Source organism: Haliaeetus albicilla, chromosome 17, assembly GCF_947461875.1.
Source record: "Haliaeetus albicilla chromosome 17, bHalAlb1.1, whole genome shotgun sequence".
Taxonomy (NCBI): Eukaryota; Metazoa; Chordata; class Aves; order Accipitriformes; family Accipitridae; genus Haliaeetus; species Haliaeetus albicilla.
The window spans coordinates 29681300-29698046 of NC_091499.1; the positions used below are offsets into that span (position 1 = coordinate 29681300).

Consider the following 16747-nt stretch of genomic DNA (forward strand, 5'->3'; position numbering starts at 1 on the left):
AAAAAAAATCTGCTGGCAGAATTAGTGATGTTATAGGAGGAAAAATAATGCACAGAATATAAACCAAAGTATTTATTATAGCTACAGCGTTTAGGAACACCTCAGGAGTGTGGATGAGATGTAGCAGCTAATTTTTTATTCCTTTCTGTGTTAATCAAAGACACAAGCTGGAGTATTTCTGGGTGAACAAACTTTCCTGCAAAGCAAAAGAAAGGGAAAGTTAATTAAAAATGCTCTGATTTTCTTATGTGTGAAAGGTTGGCAGTGAAACCTGCTTAGCAGTGATGTCACTTTAGGCTCAGAATAAATGTCAAGTTATTCTTTTAAGAAGGAGAGTACTCCCAGTTTAATCCAACTGCAGAATAACTACAAGACTAGTTACAGCCATTCTTCCCCAAAAACTTCTAAAAAATATTTTGTGCTCTTTTAAGACACTTTAGAGCAGAAAAAGGGATGTACTCTGATCAAGATAATCCCATACTATGTAACCTGCTACAGGAAACCACCCCAATTACAGGTGCACTTGGTGTATATGCTGTAGGCTCTACTGAGACACCAGCTCAGTTTAAGTCACTGAAGTCTGGTAGGAGGGCAAAGATGTCAAATAGGACAACACCAACAAAGCTGGAACACTTCATTTTCTTTACCCCACCCCTCCCTGCTTCCTCCCCTAATCAAATTATTGCATTTTTCAGAGAACTTAATATTTCCCTGAGGTGTCATGGAGGTATAAATGAGAATTGTCAGGGACTGTGTCTGGTGATTGCTGGTCCTCTCCCCGAGTTTGTCTGTCCCTAGTTTTTTCCCAGGACAGGATGACTTGGAGTCACAGTCCCTTTCTGGTGTTCAACTCCCTTGCTAAAAATAATAAAAAGACTATTATTTTACCTATTTTTCCTTTTAACTATCAGTTTATTTTGGAAAGGATGAAAAGCAGTGGATAGAATAAAAAGTAACACAATTGCACCTAAAACATTTCACCAAGCTGGTTCTCACATGTACCTTGGGCAGGTCACACAAGACCACAGCTCATGTAGGAATAACAAATTCTACTTTATTGGTTCATTAAACCCTAACAAAGTAGAAACAAGCTGTTGTCAGAGCATCAGTGAAGACTGAAGTCTCCTTTATACCCCCTCTGATGTTACAGGGAGATCCTTAAACACATGCAAGTGTAACAAAAGCTGGGCCTCTCAAGGTAAAAAGTGATGTAAAAGGAATTTGGCATAAATGAAATTCAGGTTCAATACCTACAGATAAATGTAAGGTATTTTCACACTGCAATAAGTTTCCCCAAAAGTATTTAGGGTACTTCAGCAATGAGTAAAATAACTAGTTCTCACTTGCTCTGGATGTCTATCAGAAAAAAGGCAATTTGTTTATTTCATTTCATTTATGGAAAAAGAAAAAAAAGAAAAAAAGGAAAAAGCCCAAATGTCATACCAGCAGTTGAATCGTAAAAATCCTGCAGTCTGCCAGGTGTGTTTTCCAACTCTTCGTACTCAAATGCTTGCAGTATCATCTCGCACTGATCCAACTGTTTTACAAACTTGGCTTCTGCAGTACACTGGTTTTCATATTCCTGAACAGATTTGCATTTATAAGAAAAAAATTTTGTTGTTCTGAAACACAGTATTAGAAGCTCATTCTGTATCTAGAATTTTCTCCATTAGTACAAGCCACTCCATAAATATTCATGACAGTTACGTCTTTCACTCTCTTCTTCAGACTGATATTCAGCAAAACACTTGAAATAAGTGCGTGCCAAATTTCTATTAAATGTAATGGGACCTAAGAACACAATTCTTTTGCATACTCTAAACATATGAAGTGTTTTGGCTGAATCAGGGATGATATGGAGACAACCCTACATGACATACAAGTTAAATAATAGATTCCATTTAACAACATTTTTTATATAAAGATCTTTTCAGGCCTGGCTAAGGCTATGAATTACCACAGTGTGTGCCTATGCACTACCATTACCTATTTTTTAAGACCTATTTTGTACTTGTCTCCATCACTTGCTGTTTTTATAAGGAGTTGTTCTTTACATTTCTCCTGTCACTCCTTCTTAATCTCTTTGGTCTAAGCTGTCTGAGCTGCTTATGTCTTTATGTCTCCCCTAGGAGATAGGGAGGGGAGTCGTTATGGGGTTTCCTCCCCTCCAGACTTGTAAGTCCTTTAATCTCTCTTCTATCTTTTCCCTCTCTCCAGTCATCACTAGTATGTACTTGTGAGTTGTTCACATTTCTAGTCAACTTGAACAATTTTGCTGTCATTTGCTTCCAGTGATGGCTGCCGACGGCTTTGACATTTCATTTTCTCTTTTCTAAATCTACTGCACTGTATTTGATGTCTCACCAGCTGGTCTTCTTCTGACTTCCAAAACTAACCACAGAAAAAGGCTTCTTTCTGTGCAGGTTACCATCACCTTGATACCCTCGGCAGGTCTGACCTCATCCATCATCATCATCACTGATAATTAGTCCAGAGGCTTAAGTACACACCAAGGCCATCTGTGCTTTCAGATCCCCACAACCCACAACACACAGCAGTTCTGCAGATGAGAGCAGCTCAAGCGCAGGAAGAGTTTTTCCTGCTGAACAAAGAACATGGCATCTCTTTCTGCATCTTAAGACGACAACTGTGGGTGTGGGTGTCATTCACAGTGGCAAGATCCTGCGTTGTAACTCCAGCACAGTGATGCTCAGATAAGTGTCACGGTCACTTCATTGTCTGACATAATATTAGGAGCCCGTTTGTTCTTATGCTTAATGCTTTACCTTTGAAAGTCAAAAATCCAGATTTTGATAGCCATGATTGATTCATATACTACTCTATTTGAACAATACTTTGAATTTTCAATTACATTTTGATCATTACTTTAGTAATCAATTTCAACATTTTTACCTTCCTTTCCTCATTTCAATTTGCGCTTTGCCTCATCTTTAAATTGTTTAAATACTACTTCTTACTTTCTTAAATCCATTTATTTTTTTTTTTTTTGGCCACTGAAGAGAACAAACTCTTGGCAGCATTACAAAGAATTTCAGGACAAGGAGAACTATGGCTGTTTGCTTGTAAAGGTTTGTCCCACCTCCAGCAAATAATTGGGATTATCAATCTGTTACCAATCTCTTTGTGCCATACAACCCACGAGACCTTATTCTTACCTCAGTTCACATTAACCTCAAGAAACATCAGCTATTGTATGTGCAACTGTGCACAGTGCTGAAATAATCACTTACTGTTTCCTCCCTGCAGGTGTTTAAGAGCGTGAAATAACAGTATACTTTGGAAAAACTGGTCTCTCAAACACCACAGTCTGGCTTTTAAAAACAACTCCTGTACTTTTGCTCTTGAAAATAAAAAAAGCAGGACAGAGCTGAAGTGTGCTGAGTCATTTACTGAAATGTTTTTTCAAACATATTCTGGATTAAGTTATAAAGTGAAAATACATTGGAGTCATCCTTCTGCTACCTTTCTCCCCTACACTACACTTGCAGAGTGTCCACCAATACAGTCCAAAGCAACAGTCCTTGTGAGGCTGAGAGTGAAAGAGGGGCAGAAACAAGGGTAGAGCAGTGCAGGAAGAACTCACTAAGAGTGTCAACAGATTTTGTCCCAGCCACTGTTCACCTCTGGGCTGTAACTTCCTTCACTCACAAAAAGAAATCGGAGGGAAATGCCTCTGGCTAGCTGAGCGCAGAATATCACAACAAGTGATCAGAGGCTTCTTATATTCTGCCCCCCCCCCCCCTTTTTTTTTGTCTTTTTAAGAAGCACCTAGTTGTTCCACTTAAAAATAAGACTAAAGGGACTACATGTGAATATTAGATTTTTAGGTTACACTTGCTGCTATTTGGGTTACACTCATATTGCTGCATTGGAGACTCAATGCCAATAAATTATCCTGAAGGTAGAAACAAAGAACAAATGATCAAAATTGTGCATATCTTAAATTATGGTTAATGAGAATGATAAAAAGCTAACATGCAGAAGAACTAACTGCATACTGAACCAGCTCCTATACAATCAGAGGAAAAGACTGAGGCAAAAAAAAAAAAAAGCAAAAAAAAAAAAAGTCCTATAGGACTTATTTTATCTATCAAAAACTCATTTTCCTCAACTGTAACAGTTTCCCAAGGGAGAAGGAACCAGTGTTCGCTAAACAAATGCACGCACATTATTCCCCAGATCTGGTTATGCTGGTTTATCCCCTTTACTTTGAATTATAGCATTGAAAACCCGTTGCCAGTTTTACCACACAACTACAGCACAAAGAAAACCCCAAACAAACAGGGTGCTGTAACAAAAGGCAGAAATTGGCTGCAAATACTGGAATTTAAATACAGTCCAAGTGGAAAAGTGAGAATATCACCATAAAATACAGTTTGAGGCCACAGAGTCCCAGAAACATATAATGCTTTGTTTGTAACAACATGTGAACAAGAGATTGTGGATGCACTTGTCCTCATGTGACGGTATGCCAGCAGAAGATAAAGCACTGTAATTATAAACTTGGATTGTTTGGAAATTAATCATCCCTAGTTTGCAAGTATAAAAGATCTTATCAATTAACAGCAAGAGTTCACATCAAAAAGTTACATCACCTTCAAATACAGAAGGTACTTTCCAATACAAACATTTAAGGTACCCAAGAGCAGCCAGCAGTCTGTGTTGTTTGTAGAAAAGCACTGTTCTGTGTCAGTACACCACTTTTCAGTTTAAACCAGAAGTTACTACTAAGTATTTTAGCCTAATGGGCTGTATAATAAAGAAATGGAAGCCACATAAATTATTACTTGCATAAAAAGCAGGAAATACTCCACAGCATCATCAGCTCCCATCATTTTTTCCTGTATTAAAGGATCATGAACTGCAAATGGCCAGAACAAAAGAGATAATGTAGTAAAAAAAAAAAAAGATTTATATCCCAGAAAGCTAGATGTAGAGGACAAACCCTTCCATAAGTTGTACAAACTAAGCCCTGGACAGGTTCATCTGGAACTGTGAGAGGCCAAAGGCAGAAGCTGGTTATTTTACCAAAGTTCGGGGTTTCTATTTGAAAAGGATTCCAAAGCAACCTTGACTCATACCATTAAGCTTTATCTCCCAAGCAAATGAATCTACCCTGCTTGAGGTCAAAATAAGAGATGACACAGTTTTTACAGGTAAACATGAAGAGGACAATGAGTCACCCTGAATTTTAGCAAAGTATTAAAAGAATGCAAGCTTACTTCCCAGAGTTCATATATTTCTTTTCTGAGGTCCTCTGACAGAAGCTGGGTCAGTTGTTGCATAGCTGCCTGAAAAAAAGAAGCCATTTCCATTTATCCATTTTTTAAGCAAGCACATTTTTATCATTATTCTTTTTGAATAATTAACTACTTGTTACCACATTTGTAGAAACACACACTACACAGTATATTACTGTATTGGGTTTGTGTGGCAAGGTTTTGGTAGTGGGGGGGTCTACGGGGGTGGCTTCTGTGAGAAGATGCCAGAAGCTTCTCCCATGTCCGACAGAGCCAATACCAGTCGGCTCCAAGTCGGACCCACCGCTGGCCAAGGCTGAGCCCATCAGCGATGGTGGCAGTGCCTCTGGGAGAACAGATTTAAGAAGGGGAAAAGTTGCTGTGTGACAGCAACTGCAGCCAGAGAGAGGAATGAGAATATGTGAGAGAACCAACCCCGCAGACCCCCAGGTCAGTGCAGAAGGAGGGGAGGAGGTGCTCCAGGCACCGGAGCAGAGGTTCCCCTGCAGCCCGTGAGGAAGACCATGGTGAGGCAGGCTGTCCCCCTGCAGCCCAGGGAGGACCCCACGCTGGAGCAGGGGGATGCCCAAAGGAGGCTGTGACCCCATGGGAAGCCTGCGCTGGAGCAGGTTTTCTGGCAGGACTCGTGACCCCGCGGGGGACCCACGCTGGAGCAGTCTGTGCCTGAAGGACTGCAGCCCAGGGAAGGGACCCACGCTGGAGCAGTTTGTGAAGGACTGTCCCGTAGGAGGGACCCCATGCCAGAGCAGGGGAAGAGTGAGGAGTCCTCCTCCTGAGGAGGAAGGAGCAGCAGAGACGACATGTGAGGAACTGACGGCAACCCCCATTCCCCATCCCCCTGCACCGCTGGAGGGGAGGAGGTAAAGAAAATTGGGAGTGGAGTTGAGCCGGGAAGGAGGGGGGGTGGGGGGAAGGTGTTTTAAGATGTGGTTTTATTTCTTATTATCCTACTCCGATTTGATTGGTAACAAATTAAACAGTCCAGTCTATTTTGCCTTTGATGATAATTGGCGAGTGATCTCTCCCTGTCCTTATCTCGACCCACGAGCCTTTTGTTCTATTTTCTCTCCCCTGTCCAGCTGAGGAGGGGAGCGATAGAGTGGCTTTGGTGGGCTCCTGGCCTCCAGCCAGGGCCACCACAACTATTCTAAAGTGCACGTGTACATAAATCTGCCAGAGGAACAGGACCACTCAGTGAAGAATCTTTTCTGGGAGCTGCTTAAGTAAATTGTTAGAGGACTAGTCTAAAAAAAGAAAAACAACCTGAAAGTGCATCCAATACCTTCAAGAGTCAAAAAAGAAGCCCAGAGCAAAACAAGCAAGTCAAATGACAGAGAACTACCATCAATTAGCAGCTCTGCCTTCCAGATTTAACTAGTGGAGGCAACATTTGAACTTAATAGGTTACAGGTGCAGTTCATGAAAGCAGCTTCAAAATACTAACTCCTAGTGTTGACAAGCAGTTGCCCCGTCCCAAACACTCAACAAGCACCTTTCTAGCAGGGCTGAGAACAGCTACTGACTGTCAGGCAGGCAACGCAACAGAAGCCTTTAAAAATCTCCAATTTTGAAAAACAGAGAAGAAAAAACCATTTAATACCCTGCAGCAATAAAACACGCTGCTCCCAGACTGAGATACCATTTGTTCAACAACAAAAATCTTGGTACAAGGTTTAACGCAGTATCAAACTGATGGTGTAACCAGCAAACAGAAATTGTTCTGCATGCTCTTCATGCTCTCCCAGCTGATCAGTCTCATTTCTGTGCTATTTCTACTGTTTTCCTAGTAACACTAAGAACTGCTTCCAAAACAATCAACATCACAGGCAAGACAAACATTTTGTGCCATGATTATTTCTCCACTTCAAATACAGGGTATCGTTTCACAATATGACTGAACTGAATCAGCTGCTCCCCACCACTGAAGCATCAAGGTCTCATTCCTTCCCAATTCCTTCCAGCTCTGGAGCTCATCAGATTTCAAGGTTAGCAGGCCAAAATGACTTACCTGACAAAAAAGAAACCCCAAAACACCAAAACCCGAACCACCCCGAAGAAAAACCCAAGCTTTTTTTTTTTTTTTTTTTTTTTTTTTAAATCGAGTTCATTTTCTGCTGCCTTAGCCTTGGTGAGACCAGCTGATTAAACTTACTGCTCAAGCAGCAAACTTCAGAACCAGCTCAACGTCAGCTGTAAAGCAAAGGGGAAAAAAGGAGAACTCTGTAGTGGAAGCAGCATATTGATAATTCATCATAAATAGCCCTTTGATCTTTACTTTCCACTTTTTTAGCAAAGAGCTTACTCCTAGAGTTAGTCATAGCTCCCCCTAACCCTAAGTTTTAAACAGGTAAGCAAAAAAAGTGGGTGGGGGAGAAATAATCACTGCAACGTTTTTCACACTCTTTGAAGATCTAATTGTAGCCTCTAAAGTTTCTGAGGCATCACGCTGCCCTCTAGCTGTGGTTGGAGGAGTGGTTTGCATTTTCTTCAAATGCAGCAAGCCAGAAATGACAAACCAACACTTTGTATATGTACAAGGCCAAAAATAAAATAACTCTAGGCACACTGCACTCAAAGACTCATGACCTGTGCACCTGTGTCTGGAGTCCTGTGCAGATGGTTTAAATAAAGTCTCTGTCAGAACCACAGCATCTGGCACCACACAAATAATCCACCACAAACTGTCATCCACCCTTCTCGGTGCACCTGCTCCCCACCTCTTGGTAAGGCTGGTCAACACAACTAATTCAGGCTACCAAAAATCCAGCTAGTTCACAAATAAATGGCCAATGTGAAGATTACTTCAAAGAATTCTCCTTCCTAACTTTGTACTTGATGACATTACATGTACAAAAATCATGAGTTGAAAACTTTGGTTGTTTGTGGCATACTCGTCCAATGTCAGTGACAGTATTAGGTTGCTTAGAGGATCTCTTCGCTACCACCAGAACATTAAAAACAAGCAGAACACTTCACAGATGTGGCTTCACGCCTTATGTCCATACCTCTTCTCTCCTGTGTTTCTCCTCTTTTGAGATATTATCTGCAGGAGCAATATCTCCAACAATGCATTCAGCCATATCATGAACCAAAGCTAATCGCATGCATCTGACAAGAAGCAAGGACAGAATAATTAGGTTTTCAGCATTTTAAGCTATACCTTGTTATTCATAAAGCTAAGAGACCACATAACTTGTCCCCTTCATGTATTTTACAGGCTTTTTTGGTTTTTTAATGTTACATAACATTTTCCACTTCTTTGCTAAGGAAAGTAGTTTCTACCTAGATATTTTAATCACGGATTTCTAGCTATTGCTGCTTGTCAATGTAGATTCAAGCATAAATACAGTTTGTACAAGAGCATAGCATTCAAAAATAACGTGCTTTGTTTTTTTATACTTGGCTTTCAGAGATTTTGTGATAACTAACTACATTATACACTTCACATTAATGCTGCAACAGGTAGAAGGTAATCTGATTGGAGCCATACCAAATTCAGTATATAATCTACCAATCACTGCTCTGTAGCTATGTCAATCTGCAGCAGAGTACTGAAAAAAGCATTCACTATTTTCATCAGCTCCTGAAGGGACAAAGCAAGCATGACCCCATACTAGACTTGACAACTCATTCAACACTAATGATGCTCTCTCTTCCACACTATATGATTTCTGAGGCTCCCCAGTGCTGCCAAGCGCTAAGTAAGTCTGTCAAAATCCACATGGCGTATGGCTTTGCCTTTGCTGCCTGTTGCTTCAAACTGTGTTTTAACTGAGTGTCTTCAGCTTGCTTACTTATGGCTTGAGAGAAGGCCAGCTCAGAGCCCCTGTATGAACGACTTGCCTCAGCACCTGGAATTTAGCAATAAAGGTCTTTAGCCCCTGTCAGCTCTCCGGGTAAACAGCACCCTGTCCAAGGGACGGAGGGGAAAGGAGAGGGGAAAGGATTTCAAACTCCTTCAGTGTGTTTTAAAAGCTCTTCCTCAGGATGACAGCTACTTTAAGCATTTTGGTTGCAGCTCTCCCACGACATTAACATACGGCCAGGATAACCAGAGGCAGGCTCACCTGTCCTTGTTAAGGCTTTTGTCTTCGGTCACCAAAGCCATCATCGCCATCCTGTACATATGATCGGATACGCTCTCTGGCTTCGCCACGTTCCTGTACACCCATCCCGTCCGCGGTACTCTCTGCGCGGGGAGACCGTCACAGCAATGTAACTGCTAAAGCCCGAGGGTTTTTTGAAGGACCTCGCTCCACAGACGCCGGTAGACATTCTGCCCCACCGTGACCTCCATGCTCCGGTCAGCTTCGATACCGCCGCGAAACACCTGCCCCAGCCCCCGGGGCTGCCCCGAGGCTGTGAGGAGATGCCTTTACGTCCCCCTTCCCAGGCAAGGAGAACGCACCCGCGCTACCAGCAGCCGGCGGGCGCCCTCCTCAGCCTCACGCTACCCGCGCCGAAGCTCCGGGCCACCCCTGCCCAGCCCTGCCTTTCCCCCGGCCGGCCTCCACCTCTCCCCGCCGCAGCCCCGGCCCCGGGGCCGGCGGGCCGCCATTCACACCCCGGAGGCTCTCCGCGGCCGCCCGGCCCCACCGAGGCGAGTCCCCGCCTCCCGCCACCCGCCGCGTTCACCTTCAGCTGCCCCAGCAGCCGCAGGAAGGGCAGCAGGCCGCCGCGGCCGCCGCTCGCCCCCGCCGCCATCCACCGCCTCCTCTTCCTCTTCCTCCTGCCGGCCCGGGCGGCTCTGGGAGGTGCCGGGGGAAGGAAGAAGAGCGGCCGGGCACGGCGCTGCCCGCCCCGGAGCGCCGCGGCTGCCGCTGAGGGGCCGGCGGGCGAAGGGCGGGAAACGGCGGCTGCCTCTGTGAGGGGGCGGCTGCCGGCGTCGGTATTGCCAACGCTCTGGCTCCTCAGGGTTGCCGGCTGTACGGCCCGACCGTGTTCCCAACGCTCTGGCTCCTCGGGGTTTAATTAACCACAAATAGGGCGTTAATTATAGCGGCGCAGGGCGGGATTGCAACGAGGATAAGCGGCCAGAGGAGCCGGGCTGCTCCCCGGCATGGCCGCCGTGGTGAGGGGAAGGAGAAGGGAAGGGAAGGGAAGAGAGGGGAAGGAGAAGAAGAGGAAGAGGAAAGAGAAAAAGAAAAGAGAAAGGGAAGGAGAAGGGAAGGGAAGGAAGATGGGTGCTGTGTGTCCTCTCCTGGGGTGCAGAAGGGAGGATGAAGGTGTGAGGGAGGAGAAGGCAGGAATAGGTCATACTTCAGTCACAACTGATCACAGCGGTGACCTTTAGCATACTTTAAAAAAAAAAACCAACAACAACGGTAAATAGCGCAAGCTAATGTCATTCAGAGAAGCAAGGGTGGTTATGTCGGAGTTTTGAATATTTTGGGGACTCCTGGAGTCTGGCTACAGGCGCTTCCGTGGCTTTTGCAAGCTGAATAAATAGCACGCTGAATTACTTTACAATCGGTGGATTTTCAAAATGCGCTGCATTTCTTTGCTATTTTTATATTGCCAGCTGAAATAGCAGATAACGGTTTAAATGTGGCAAGGAAATACTCTGTTTTCAGAAAAGAACATCTGCACTTGGCCAGATATCAACAGATGGCAGAGTATTTTTATTTTTGCTCGTGTGCCTACTTAAACACATCCCCAAATTAATAATAAAAGCCCAGACAACATTTTGGTGACCATTTTAAGGCTATCTTCCCACAATAAACAAAAATCACAGAGCAGGAAAGTCATTAGCTTTACATTTGTGCACAATCATAAACAGGTTGGTGGGAAAGGACCTCTGGGTGTTGCATAGTCCAGCCTCCCCACCAAAGGTAAATCACATCTGTTGAGGCTTTGTCTTGACAGCTCTCAAAACCATCCAAAATGAAAATTTCATCATTTATCTGGGTTAACTACCTTCCAATTAAATAGTTTCTTTCATAATGTCCTCTTTGGACCTCCCGAACCGCTTCTGCCCATGGTTTTCTGTTGATTTGCCTACAGACTTTAGATCTGTCGTATTTGTAAACCCCCTTCAACTAGTTGTAGGCTGCTGTTATGTGACCCCTTACACTCCTCAACAGGCAAGATGGGCCTAGGATCCCCCAACCTCTCCTTCAAGGTGATGTGATTTAGATCCTGATCATCTTCATAGACTTCACTGGAGACGCCCCATCCTGATCTGGGGAAGCACCAAACTGGACCCTGTGTCCAGCCAGGCCCTCACCAACACCAAGCAGAAGAGGACCATAACTTTCCTCAGTCTATTGGCCATAATCCTTCTAACGTAGGCTGCTGAGTGATTGCCCTCTTTGGGATGAGAGCACACTGTTTGCTCATTGGACTTGGCTTCCACATAACCCCAGGTCCTTTTTGGTAAAGCTGGTAGCCAGCCTGTTTCTTCCCAGCCGGTACCGGTGGAAGAGCTTATTCTGCCTTAGGTGCAGGGCTGAGCGTTTCTCCTTGTTTGTGTTTCTCCTTGTGGAACATGTTAAGGCTTCTGTCAGCCCAGTCCTTAAGCTTCTCCAAGTCCCTCAGAACTGAAGCTCTGTCAACCACTCCCCCTAACTCAGCATCATCTTAAAATATGCTGAGGGTGCATCCTGTCCCATGGTCCAGGTTTTTGATGAAGACAATGAGCTATATGGGCCCTAGTATCAACCCCTAGAGTACTCCACTTGTTACAGGCTTTCAGGCAGATGGCCAAGCCACCAGTTGCCACCCACTGAGCCCGCCAGCCCAGGCAGTTTTCAATGCATCTAGCAGCCAGCTTGTTCATGCTGTTATTTCCTCAGTTTGTCAGTAAAAGTGCTGTGGGAAATGATTTCAAAAGCTGTACTGAAGTCCAGATCTATTGTGTCCACTGCTCCCTCCTTGTCCTTGTAGCCAGCCATTTCATCATAGGATGCAGTCAGGTTGGCCAAGTGTGATTTGTCCTTCATAAATCCACGCCAGCCATTCTTGATTGCCTTCTTGTCCTTTACAGGTCTCTTTCTAATAGAGCTTCATCAACTTTCTTTCTGTGTCTTGCAGTCTCTGTGGCTGCAGACTGAATCTTTCTGGTTTGCTGAACAGTTGTCAAATACCTTCTGAACTCAGACAATCATAAAAATAACACAGGGTAATTTAGTAATTTGCATTTTAAGTAAGAAGCTGTATTTAGTTCAGGAATGCTATTTTTAAGGCTAGCTGATAACAGATGCTTTGTCTTTTAACCCTTCCTGAATCTCTGTTCCGTGTACACGTTTAGTATTCATAGTCCTTTAAATCCAGTAATCCATTTGCTTTTGCAAATTCTTTAATAATTCTTTAATATGTGTAAGTCCTGTACAGCGCACATGAGGAGGCATGATTTTCAATTTCATTGTGTGACAACTTCTTTGTCACTGGTGTCCTTAAGGTAAGTTTCTAGAACAAACTCTTCTATTCCATTAATGAGGCTGGGCTCACAGGCCCTCACCCTGGCTGTCCGTTCAGTTTAGAGAACGCTGTCAAAAGCAGCATACCTACATTCACAGATTGATTTTCTAATGCACTTAGTATCTCTGCTCTGTTTGAACCCTTTGGAGCTGTGAATGCTCTGGAGACCTGAGGTTTCCCGTGGTGTTAGGAAGAACAGAAAACTGCTGGGTAACAGGATGGCAACCACATCATTTAACATCGTGGTGGAGAACAATTTCTCAGGCATCAGCTATAAATAATATCTCGGTTTATTTTTTTCAGCACGGATTTCTTTGAAAGTGTACACTAACATATGTACCATTTATGTGGGATAAAATGTACATGAAATACACTTGTACTTAATACAACCGTTGTAATTCTTTTGTATTTGTATTTATGTAAATTTTGTAATATTTGTAATATTTGTATTTATGTAATCAAATGTATTTATGTAATATGTAGTGTAATTTTTGTAACATCGGTAATATTTTGTAATATTTGTATGTACATAATTCTTCTGCATGCACTTTGTATGCTATTTTTGCATATTGCTTATTTACACTAGTTTTCTACCCAGTCATTTTGGGACAGTACTAGAGGTATCATTTCTGAGCTTTTCCGAGTCTTTATCAAATGCATCATATGTAGTATTAGACGCATAGACTCTCTGTAGGCTGGAGGACCATAATATAGTACAAATCTTAGGTCTGTTAAAATCTGATGTGATTTCATTCTTGACTAAGTAGCCTGAAAACAGAAACAAATTTGGGATGCTCAGCTCCTTGCAATTTTAAGCAGCTTTTTTATTTAATTCAGAAACTTCATCAAGGATTTGCAAAGTCTCCCTACAGGATATTCAGATAGTGCTAAGGCTTACATCTCAATCTTTCATCAGTCTTAGATGGCTTTTTTTCTCCATCTTTTACCGGCACAGATGGCAATTCCAAAGGAGAAATACCAAATTAGCCGTTTTGTTACCTCAGAGAAATTATTGTTTGGTAGCAGGAGATGGCGCTCTCTGCCCACACATGTCTGCTTCGACCACATTTGCTGCTGCCCAACGCCAGGCTGAAATTATGCTTCAATTTCTTTAAGAAATAGCGCTGGGGAAAAGGGAATGCTTTACACACTTGGCGCAGTAATATGAGAATCATCTCCACAAATGCCAGATGACTGGGGACAGACCCATTAACTACTCATAAGGTGGATCTTAATCAGCTTGTGGTTTACGTGACGCAACGCCAACAATAACACATGGGATTTCGAAAACTCTTACAGTTCTGCCAACATGGACACTGCAAACCTTGTGTTGGCAAGATGTCTTCAGGAAAAGTAATTAATTGATTGGATTCATTTGTTACCATCTGGCAGGAAAAAAAAAAAGAAGAAAAAAAGTGGTGTAGTTCGCTGGATATAGCAAAATGATTGCGTATGACAGACCCAACAGGCAGGAACAACAGCCCTGATGTCCTCCTTAAGAGCAAAAAGATTGAAGAGCATGGTCTAAATGGTCATTTTAGTTCTCCAGACTGTATTATAGCTTTCTTTACCTGAGGCAATCTTAGCAACAATGTCGAAGTAGCTAGTGAAAATCTGTTGCGAGAACCCCCAGTAATGGTACAGAGAAGAGCAAACCACTGCAGCGACAGGTACGTGTGTGCCATGTGGCTCTCTCCCCACTGCCACGCACCTTGCAGATGCTGGGCTGTGTGTCCTTGTGCTGTCAAAGCAGGTGAGAGAGGCACCATGCACGATGTCTGTGCCAAGGGCTGGCCATCTTCTGCTGAGACTTACTCTGCGGCTCAACCAGGAAGGGTCGTAGGAAATAGGTTAACATTGATAGTGTTAACTATGGGCTGGTAGTTATCTGCAAATATTGGCCAAATCCAGCCTAGGGGGAAGTGAATGACAGGTAATTTGTGCTGGCCATTAACGCTCATTTGACCGCAGAACCTAGTGTTTCAGGAGGGTCCGGCCTTTGGGTTTGTTGCATCTAAGCGCAACGGCTGTCGTCAGGCTTTGTAGAGTTTTAGTTCCAAACACGAGCATGGGAACTGATTCATACAGTTAAATGCACATGGCCCATAAACCGGCTAGGCTCCCCCTCGCGTGGCCTTCGTTAGGGGATGCTGCCGTGAAGGTCAGCAGACACAACCAGTGCTGATGGTCTATCTGTTGGGACTTGTAGAGCTCAGGAGCTTTTCTGGTGTTACAGCGTCAGAGAACCTGCCAAGTCCGACAGGCTGTGTTTGGGGGGGTCACCCAGCTGCCCCCCTCCAACGTGAAGCAACCTCAGTGTGTAAGCTATCAGTCATTTGCGGAGCAACCCAGCAGAGGCTGTTTTCTCTCCCGTGGTCCTGCATGTCAGGTGTGGCTGCGATCTGCCCGCAGACGCACGGCGTGGAGGGAGGACACGGCGGAGAAGCACTGCTCCCGCTGCCCTTTCCCAGCGCTGGTGCAACACCCCCGGCACACAAGGCCATGTTTCAGTTTTTGGTGAAACGTGTGCGAACGTCACTGGAAGGTATATCAGAAGGCTGAGGAGAAAGTACACTTATGGTAGCCTTCCTGTAGTTGGCAATAGCTGACCAGGGTAGCCCCATTCAGCGTAGGTAACCTGTGGGATCGCTACCAAAAAGAAAGATGTTCTACTTACTGCTGTTGCATAATATCTTGGGCTTTCTGTGATTAACAAGAGATTTTCTATCAGAACCCTGAGGATTAGCCTATCTAAACCTACAAAATGAAGAAAAAGTGGTCTTCCCTTTATTTGTGTAACAGATCTGCGGAGCCAGGAGTAGAACTTTAGAATAGCGCATTTAACCAAAAAAAAAAAAAAGTCAATTTAAGAGCAAATCAATCTTACATGAGCAGAACATTTCTAATGTAAAAAGGCAGCTGAATTAGAGGATTAGGTCACACTGCCCGATTAACATCATTTGATCTTCTGCTATTGAAAAGCCACTGGGCTTCTCAGAGAATGGAAGCATTCAAACTTTAAATGAAACCACAAGCCTGGCTTAGGAAAAACCTGCTAAACTGAAAACCACTTGCCTTGCTTCAGTAATTGTCGGTTTCTCTCTGCTGCTGGGGGATGCATCCAAATCAGGATTTAGAAATCCTTCACATTTCGATATGACAAAGAAGGGCCACAAAACTGAACGAGGGCATCTCAGGCACCACCTGGGAGAGGCTTGCAGCATGTGAAGCTTGTCTTGCTTTGCCATATCAAGTTTATTTCTTGTTTAAAGGTGGAGGAAAGGTACTCAAAGATCTGTTTGACGTCTGTTTTCTTTATAACACATTCGCTGTTGGTTTTGCCTTTTTAACTTTTGCGGTGGGAGGAGGTGACAAAAAAAATGAAGCTCACCCTGGGCCGTGAGGCCCACTCAGGATCTGAGAGGTACCCACTGATGACATTTGATAAGAAAGCAAGAGAGGAAGGGAGTTCTAGTTACAGTAGTTATTTTTTTAAATGATACTCATTTTAACTTGAATGACTAATGAACATTTTTAATGAAGGAAACTTTTGTTAAAGTTTTAAACCTTGCTTGGGAGCCTGTAAGCAAAATCATAACCGATCAGCCTTAATCTTCTGGAATTTTCTAAGGTAAAGCAAGAAGGAAGGAACCTTTCTATGATATAATTAAACCCTTTGTCACTGAAACCACCAAGAACAACAGTAAACCCCACATAAAATAATCCCCTGGCTACCTCTCATATCTTTTCTGTTAAAAAGTTTATACTGTTTTCACTTATTGTGCTTAAATGAGTTTTGAAGGGATTTTAACAGTCCCCTGCCACTGTCAACACTTAGTAAAGTAAATAGCAAGCAGACAGAAATTAAAGAATTTATTTCCTATCTCTAATGACCTGATGATCAGTTTGCTCAAAGGGTTTTTCTGTGCTCTTTGGAAAGTATTAACCAATATTCACAAGCAGTCTCTTTTTTTTTTTATTATTTGAAAAAATGCTCATTTAAGATTCATGATGTTATTTTTGGTCACGGTGTTATTTCAGTTGCT

The 16747-nt window shown here is 43.3% G+C and overlaps 1 protein-coding gene across 1 annotated transcript; it reads right to left on the reverse strand.

Moving 5' to 3' along the window:
• Positions 1-59: 59 nt before the first annotated feature.
• HDDC2 (HD domain containing 2) lies at positions 60-10039 on the reverse strand. The gene is made up of 6 exons (XM_069805174.1): positions 9918-10039; positions 9350-9471; positions 8288-8390; positions 5244-5312; positions 1444-1582; positions 60-196 (listed from the first exon to the last, which is right to left on the reverse strand). Exons 1-6 carry the CDS (start codon positions 9984-9986, stop codon positions 102-104), a joined length of 597 nt encoding a protein of 198 aa, XP_069661275.1. The 5' UTR covers positions 9987-10039; the 3' UTR covers positions 60-101.
• Positions 10040-16747: the final 6708 nt, after the last annotated feature.

Coding starts and splice junctions, on each gene's coding strand:
- HDDC2 (XM_069805174.1), bottom strand. CDS start 9,986: ATGGCGGCGGGGGCGAGCGGCGGCCGCGGCGGCCTGCTGCCCTTCCTG. Junction 5,313..8,287: donor AGAAACACAGGAGAGAAGAG/GTATGGACATAA, acceptor TCTTTTTTTCAG/GCAGCTATGCAACAACTGAC. Junction 1,583..5,243: donor AAATATATGAACTCTGGGAA/GTAAGCTTGCAT, acceptor AAATCTGTTCAG/GAATATGAAAACCAGTGTAC.